Source organism: Opisthorchis viverrini (assembly GCF_000715545.1).
Source record: "Opisthorchis viverrini unplaced genomic scaffold opera_v5_7, whole genome shotgun sequence".
In the NCBI taxonomy this organism is placed as follows: Eukaryota; Metazoa; Platyhelminthes; class Trematoda; order Opisthorchiida; family Opisthorchiidae; genus Opisthorchis; species Opisthorchis viverrini.
Window position 1 is genome coordinate 2577635 of NW_008751663.1, and position 9045 is coordinate 2586679.

Sequence of the window (9045 nt, forward strand, 5' to 3'; positions counted from 1 at the left end):
CAACAGGGTCACCTTTGAAGGCTACTACTGAACTGCCACTTCTTGTGGGGTGTTAAGCCATTAAATTGTAGAATTTAAATGTGCTACTCAAAAAGCAGACGGAACCCTTTTGTGTCAAACCCATTTGTCCTGTTGTTATCCACAGACAGGGATCTTCTCGTGGGAAATGAATTTCCAAGTAAGTCCGCGACGCAGGTTTTATTTTTAACTGTGGATTACTGTGAATTGTTTCGGCTGAACGGATTCACGATCCGTTTGCCCTGCTAGCATTCATGGAGACTGTTAAATTATTAAAATAACAGTTTTTCAAGGTATTTATTTCAAGTAGGAGTGCTTTAGAGTTGTGGGTGTCCTGTGCTAAACACCAAAAGGAGGCGTTAAATACCGTTTTAAAACAATTTATTATAAAAGAAAAGACTGCTTGACAGGATGAACCATTCCCATCTTCAGATGAAATACTGTTTTTTAAAAAAACGTGTTGGTGATCCACGAAGTTCTGCGTTGAAGTCGCCAACTGACCCATTTGTGTCAGGTGTGCCAAAATGAGAACTGCCATTTTCTGCAGTACAGAAATCCCAGATAATTTACTGGTCAGTTTTCCCTCCAGAACCTATGGATCCTGGTAAGCATTCGAGCTCATTCTACGCAGAGGCAATTACTGACTTTCGTTCGAAACGGTCCGGAGCCTCCTTCACAAAGCATTAAACTTTGAAATTTCGCTTGAGAAGAGGCGTTCGCCATGATGGTGTACGAGCTGTTCTTTTTACAAACAGTGGACTACATATGCTGGTGACTGACACAAGGGTGCAAGCAGCTCTAAGACGTCTCCATTATTCCTGTTCTAGTAGACGAGCTGAGCATCATGGATAGCGATTGACTAGCGCCTGAACACCCCATAGACGGGGAAGATCTATGGAGAATTTCCTGCTACAAGATCGAGATACTCCTTAGCGTGATGTTGGATAAATTCATGTAAAGCTAATCTGACCGCTACACGTACACCACCGAACTTCATATCAAACTAATCCTGCTGTTCGGGAGGCGTAAAAGCTGAATAAAATCTTATGTATACATTTCAAGAGTGACTGTGTAGCCAGCACGGTCAAACATGCTGTTACCCGTGTACGAAATTTAGTTTCCGATTATTTTACTGCATCATTTGCGCCTCATGCACTTCACGGGAGAAAAAACGAGTAGCATGCTGGACCAATCGTTTTTCTTATGACGCAATCGACCGGTTCACGTGCAGCTATGACGACGCAGATACTAGAAGAACTGAACGACACCTGAGACTTACGGCTTTAACAATCAAAAAAACTGATTGTGACAGGAGATTTGGCAAATTTCAATAGGATTCTCATCTTGTCATTGAGGCTATGCCAAAAAGCCAAGAAGCACCGTGCAGCTATTTCAGTAGGGCTTGTCGGCTTTTTCCCGTGCCTTCACTGACAGGAGATTGAATGAATATCCTCACACTACCATCAGTCAATGACTCACTGGTCATCGTGGCGATTGCAAATTCAACCTAGTCTTATAGTCACTGACCAATGGCTATCGTGAAGCCGACCACCGCATCGAAAATCAGTTTTAGATCTCACTTCAAAACGCGAACTCTAATTTGAAAGCCGTGGCCAAAAATTATCAACAGGCAAAATTATAACAGGGAGAGAAACAACCAGAATACTTCAAGGGTAATAGATAAAGTGTTCTAAGAATGAAAGAAAGTCTCATTCGCCTAGAAATCGTGACTGAAAGTGTGCATTTGGCTCCTGCCTTACGTAGCCTGAAATATCGGCAGCCTTCTAGAGTGGCAGTTTTCTGGGATTTGGAAGCATTTTAGCTACCTCCGGACGCTAAAGGTAAAAAATTACAAACGTAATCTCCGGTGCTGATGAGCGATGTCCAAGAACGGAGTCCCGATTTGGAGACTGTTACTGTGGTTAAGTATGAAATGCTCACAATTGACGGGGTTCTTTTTCTAGTAAACTACATGGTATTATTGACGATATAAACTACTCTTTATCTTTAAATTCACTGTGTCCATTAAGCAGTATGATCACTGCATTGGGCGCGGGCATGGTGGGGCAATAACGAGCATACTTGTGATAAAGAAGAGCTGGCTCGTGGAGTAGTATACCTTTCAGTGTTGTGGCCTCATAGTTGGGGTCGCACGTAGGTATGAACCCAAAAGTCGCGACAAATAGCCAAGGTAAACGACAATCCATGTGGTCATTATGAACAGGGTAAATTGTTGGCCTTATTTCCAGGTGATATCGCTGCGCTTCACGATCCAGTTAAGCAGCACCATACTTTTCAGTATATGTGTTTCATCGGGATGCTGGTAGTTTACATGCAAATATCTGAAAAGCTGCGTTACCTCCTGAGTAGTTGCGCAAATCTGGAAATGGAAATCACCCACAGAGATCACTTTCGGTGTCGGTGCATCAAACTGCCCTCGATAGTTTTCCTGGATGCAAGGCAACCATCCCAATGACTGTGTCGTGCAGATGTTCGGCGAACAAGATCATCTGATTTGTTACGTCCAACGAGTATAACGCATACAATCTATCGACCTGGATGAAATTTACTCTAGGTATCTTGTGGACACATTCTCCTATTTGAAGAATGGCAGTCGATTCAAGCAAATTATTGACTGGTTCGAGTGACGTGATCCGTACACGAACATATAACTTCTCCATACAAGACCTGGCCAATTAGCAGAAGTTTGCACCAATGATTTCGCGCTGCTCCATGGGCTGGTGTGATGAGCGTGTTGGCGGTCCAAGTTTGGGAACATCCCCGTTAGCACTTTTCTGCGCAGGGCACTACTGATTTTGTTGACAGTCATATACAGCATAAAAATATTATTGACTGAGATGAAAGCAAACTAAGGTTGCGAGTGCGAAAAAGTGTTGTATATGTAGTTAAGTCTGAAGAGAGATTTCCCAAAAAAATGTCGAATTCCTGCTAAACTTCTATAGAGAGAAGTGGTGTGGTTGTTTCAGACCAGTTTCTCATTTGCACTGACAATCAGTCTTTCCTTAATTCATGCGTTGTGAGCAATTAATTCGTTCTTTCGTTGGTTTGTGCAGAAATGTAGTTTGAATGCGCGCGCTCCCGGGCTCGTGCACGAAGCGCACGAATCGTATGCAATCCACTGGTTCGTCAGTGACCTTGAAAGTCCACTCACTTAAACAAAGCACTATGAGCAACATATCACAAAAATCTGCAATCTGATTGGCCCAACTCCTCATAAAATTGAGAGAAACTCACCGAAGACTCCCTAGTCTCGGAGAAATTAATTTCGGTTAATGCTGAGGAGCGGCAAATTAATCTCCCTTTAATCTTGTCATAGAGGGCCTTGATCACATCGGCTACATGGGCTTCGGCGGTGCTCTAAACCGACGGGCCAGACAGTGATGAAAAAACAAATCACTCGTACTTATTCCACAGAAATATGAGGTGGACAATTCAGTAATACTTTGGAAAGTTGTGAAAAATTTTCATCCCAGTGTAACCGACCGACCGGTTGGCGGTACTAAAAAGTTGACGCACACACACTATTGCTGTGGGAAAGCGAAAAAGACCGTTAGAGCTGCGTGTTCTCCACATAGGCTAGGCATTGAAAAATTTTGTGTATCCTCAGAAAGCGGATCAGCATACCACACGACATAGGACAGTCGGTAAATTGTGAATTACTCTTGCGGAGGACCACCGCTTATAAGGATGACGCAACCTTACCAAACCTGATAAGGTAGGGTCGTTAGTTGTGACTCGGTCGTTAGACAAATGTTCCATACGTCCGAAGTATATTGTTAAACCTACCTCCAGTGCAAAAGCGCTCACCGCAGCATCCATAATGAAAGTCGGCTGGAGCAGCCTATGACGTACTGCGTTCGGGCTAAGAGAGTGAAATTTAGCCCTTCACACCATTCCTTGATGAATGCGTTTCCATTGCTTCCAACAGTTGCGGGGTTATTGCTAACCATGGAAGATCGCTGCCCAGTTTAACAAAGTAGGCTCGCAACGCCCACCTACCAGATAGTCATGCATCAAGGTCGTGGCTGTGAAAACGGGCACCACCACACGGAGTCATCGTCGTTCTAACTGCGCACCTCGTGCTACGCTCACCCGGCTCGAGAGGCCGGAGAACCTGGAAGGCCTGATGTTATGTTATGGGTTCCTGGAATCTGATCATGGGGCTTTTGCTTGTCTCGTCCCAACAGGCTGCGGCCCTCGAATTGTGACTAACAACATTATCGTCTGGTTCACGACCCATGATGAATGACCGAGAGTGGTACAAAACGTGATAACGACAACTTAACAGCAAATATGTGCCCATCGATCTGTCGGGTTATTTGCGCTTTGTCGATTTGGCCCAAGGCGCTGAAACTGCTTCTTGTCGGCCACAGTGGCCAAGCAGTTTGGGATAGAAGGCGAAGCAACGCTTGCAGAAGTGTTCACGGTAAATGGCTTAAGTTTGAGGACACACTGGCCATCAGCTCGCTATATGGTTCTTGCGTGACGGACAACTTATCAATATCGGATGTACCTGTAACACAGAAGCTTCAGTCAAGGACAATTTACTTCGAAGAAAATCAATGCATTTTGCTGACATTCATTGCTTACGAATCCTTGGGAATAACGCCTGGTTTCGCAGCTTTCTTTAAATAATGCGAGATGTATACGGTTCGGGCCCAGTTCCCTTTCGCTTTGGAAGAACGATATACTTCGTGGGGTTTCGTTGCTTGTGGTGGACAAGTAGCAACGTTCCATTCAGGCCAGTGTTCTTTCAGTGATGGTGAAGTGCACAGTTCGAATGTTCTCTAGTATGCAGACTGTCGCTCATAAAAATTGTGCAGACGCCTTACCGTCCCCTTTATCGGCAAGCTTTTCGATGCTTTTTGTTCTCAGTTGACTGAGGATGCGAGTTATCTGAGACAGGGTACGGGTGAAGCATGTAAAGAAGTCCATCTCCATCTGTTAAACCTTCGTAATCTACCATCGATCTTTGTTATTCCGTAGGCTTTTGACTACCCTTCGTTTGAGGAACATGCATGAGCCAATTTGGTCGCTGGCTGTCGGTGTACCTATTCAGACAGCAAAAAGGTTCGCCGATCTCGACTAAATCATTTGTGGTGGTATGGCTCCCCAGAAAGCTACTTGACCAGGAGTGCGCGGCAAAGAAATAAAAATAAACAACGCTATTTGTGCACACAGGAATAAAAGGGTCAGATGGAACTGATTCGCTAGGTATTGTTCCCTTCGGAAAAGTTCGTCTTTGGCCCAAGTCAGCGAATAAACAATAATCCAGTCATGGTGGTCTAGAGGTCTCCTTCTGAACCGTTCCCACATACAATTGATTCCGAAGACAGTTTGAACTGTTTGATGCCAGAGTTAGCACATGAGACTCGCGAATGACCGCTGTGGGCAGGAGCAAAATCAGAAGAGAAAGTAGAAGCGTAACCACGTTTGTATTGCGTGAAATTGTACAATTGCTCGCTTTTGTGGTTTACGATATTCAACCGAAAAATGTTTATGCAGTTGGCAAAATACGTAAATTTTTAATGAAAAAAGATACAAAACAATACATATTTGGACTAGTCGGGTACCCTGGTAAGCTGACAGCTGACGGTTCTCTGCCGTGTATATTAGTGCATGGTGAACGACAGCCACTGACCGACAAGAACAAAACCGACCCGGGAAACTTGGGCAAAAGCCTCGATCCTGTGTATCAATCCGTGAATCCGTGAATCTTTGGCTATCTTATGTATATTCCCTGACCAGTCTTCAACACCAGAGTGTGTCAGGAGGCGAGGTATTCTGAATAGCGGTATACCACGTCGGTTGCAGCGGCATGCAGACCATAGGACCTCACGCACTGATTGGATAGAATATCGGCGAATCAGGATGGAGCATCTATTGCTCGGCGCTTGCCGCCCACTCGTGACGATTCTGGTAATAACCTTTTGTGATCACCCCATCACTGCTGTTGTAATAATTCTTCATTTTCGCCACTACAAGGCTGCCTCAACGTACCGGATCTTTTTACATACCATCTTGCGTGGAACAAGAGGCCAAAAACCGACCTACCTAATTCTTACTTATGGCCTGTTTGAACAAAGCTTGGCAACCAGGTTTTTTTTTACCGTTGAACCAACAAACACCCGGCGGGGACATAGTAAGAAAATTTTCAAGCTCAGAGCACACACATTCATTAGACAAAATTTTTTCTCATTTCGGGTAGTAGGTGCGTNCGGTTGTTCACGCTCTTTCTAGAACCCAGTCTAAAGCACTATTGGACACTTATTTATGCGAATCCTCGCGCTGGCAAGCATACTGCTCGCGCTGAGCACATGAAGAGCAGTGCTACACCCTTTTTCACTTGTGCCTTTCAGGTGAACGACAGCCACTGACCGACAAGAGCAAAGCCGTCCCGGGAAACTTGGGCAATAGCCTCGATTCTGTGTATCAATCCGTGAATCCGTGACACGTGCTGGACAACCGTCTACGTGACAAAATCTTGACTGTGTTTTCGTTAGCTTTCTAGCCACACCAGGCTATAGTACACCGTGGGCGATTTTCTTCAAAAGGAGGGCCAGTATGGTATACAGCTTCCCTAATTTTTGTAGACCGAAATGTGAGTATTGGCGACGTGCAACCTTGCTTATTGGGCTTCTGGTCACTGCTTCACGGATTGATTCACAGTTTCGAGGCTTTCGCCCAATTTTCCCGGGTTAGTTTTCTTCTTGTCGTTCTGCAGCTGCCGTCCACTTGAAAGGCTTAAGCGGCAGAAGGGTGTAGCATAGCTCTTTAGGTTTTCATCGTGGGGTAGTAAGCTTGCCGGCACGGGGTACTATATGAAGCATGGACAAGCGTCGGAGGAAGGTTACTCCAGGCAGTAACTACAAGAAGGGAGTGAGCTTTGTCTGATAAATTTTTTTACCATGTCCTCACTGTGTTAACTGGATCAGGGGTGAAAAACCTGTTGGCCAAACCTTGTAAGTATTAGGTTTCCTTGGACTCGATGATACTCCAGGGGAAAGAAGCCAACGCGGCGAGACGCGTTTTATAGTCCACGGATTTGAGACCAGCAACCACTTTCGTAGAATCCTGTTGGACACGCTCGATGAGTTTTACATCCCTGCGTCCTGAGTAGACAACTTGGTTGATATATTCGAGAAGCGGCCTGACGTAGGCCCCATAGGGTACTTATAAGTCCATGCGAGTAATACGGGGGAATCATCCGTAGAACGGCGAATGACTTTTGAGCCAATTTCTCATGATGCAGTGAGAAGGGCATTTTGAAGAGAGCCAGATACCCAAATGCCTTGTAGCATCCATCCTTCTGATGTTTTCTGGTCCATTATCACCATGCACGACAAAGGAGTTCGCCGAATCCTCTCCGAATGACATATGGACCAACTTTTCGTCCTTCAAAGCAAGGTGCCTGTCCAACGACCACTGCCTTGCGGGATCTGCATCCGTCCCAAGGGAACTGGCATTTGAACTCCAGGATTTGAATTTGTTTGCAAAAAAAGTCCACATGAACTTAAAAAGACGTCTGGTAAGTCGTTGACTTATATCCGAAATAGCAGTAGTCTCAAACGGAGCCTTCAGGAACTCCAATGGAGACCTGCACCGGAGAACAGTAGGCCGAGCCTCATTTCGTTTCCAGCATTCTTCGCATCTTCCATCCCTTCGATATTTCGGGTCCATCAAGCTTCTCGGTCTGCGCGGCCACTCAGTTTCACCTGGCGCCGGGTGGAGTTGGCGTGGCGACCAGGTGAAGTCTGTCGCCGGGTCTCCAGCAAAGACACGGTCCTATCAGATATCCAATGCTTGCATGAGGTTGGCCGGGTTGTACCGCAAGCAGACGCTTCTGCCTTGAGAAGCGCCTTGGATATTTTTTCCCANTCAGCAACCTTGTGAGTAGTTTCCTTTATGAAAGATGAAGTTTATTATGGAACTTTCAGAACTGCTTTGCAGTGTTTGTTTACAATTGTGTACTATTCAGTGGATATCCACGAAAGTTCGAGATGTATGCGAATGTTCAGTGTTAAAAAACTGGGTGCGTTTGAGACGTTTGCTTTCTTGTCCAGTGGCTTGTTACTACTTTGTTGGTGTCCGCCAATGAACGAATATGTAGCGAAGGATTTCCCTTCTTTCAGTGCTATCTTCAAGGTTCAGCAAATCAATCTTTCGACACTATAAATTTTCCGGTGTAGTTTCCCCATCAAAATCCATTGTTTTTGGGACGATCTCTGCAACAGGGTCACCTTTGAAGGCTACTACTGAACTGCCACTTCTTGTGGGGTGTTAAGCCATTAAATTGTAGAATTTAAATGTGCTACTCAAAAAGCAGACGGAACCCTTTTGTGTCAAACCCATTTGTCCTGTTGTTATCGACAGACAGGGATCTTCTTGTTGGAAATGAATTTCCAAGTAAGTCCGCGACGCAGATTTTATTTTTAACTGTGGATTACTGTGAATTGTTTCGGCTGAACGGATTCACGATCCGTTTGCCCTGCTAGCATTCATGGAGACTGTTAAATTATTAAAATAACAGTTTTTCAAGGTATTTATTTCAAGCAGGAGTGCTTTAGAGTTGTGGGTGTCCTGTGCTAAACACCAAAAGGAGGCGTTAAATACCTTTTTAAAACAATTTATTATAAAAGAAAAGACTGCTTGACAGGATGAACCATTCCCATCTTCAGATGAAATACTGTTTTTTAAAAAAACGTGTTGGTGATCCACGAAGTTCTGCGTTGAAGTCGCCAACTGACCCATTTGTGTCAGGTGTGCCAAAATGAGAACTGCCATTTTCTGCAGTACAGAAATCCCAGATAATTTACTGGTCAGTTTTCCCTCCAGAACCTATGGATCTTGGTAAGCATTCGAGCTCATTCTACGCAGAGGCACTTACTGACTTTCGTTCGAAATGGCCCCAGATCCTCTTCACAAAGCATAAAACTTTAAAATTTCCCTTGATTAGAGGCGTTCGCCATGATGGTGTACGAGTTGTTCTTTTTACAAACAGTGGAT

At 44.7% G+C, this 9045-nt stretch overlaps 1 protein-coding gene across 1 annotated transcript in view; it reads left to right on the forward strand.

The window, feature by feature from the left end:
- Nucleotides 1-5417: 5417 nt before the first annotated feature.
- Nucleotides 5418-9045, forward strand: part of T265_12621 (hypothetical protein) — a gene marked incomplete at both ends in the record, with an annotated part of 30449 nt that continues 26821 nt past the window's right edge. Inside the window, one exon of the mRNA XM_009164630.1 lies at nucleotides 5418-5654. Within this exon, the coding sequence (XP_009162894.1) occupies nucleotides 5418-5654 (237 nt within the window). The remainder of the gene's footprint in view (nucleotides 5655-9045) is intronic.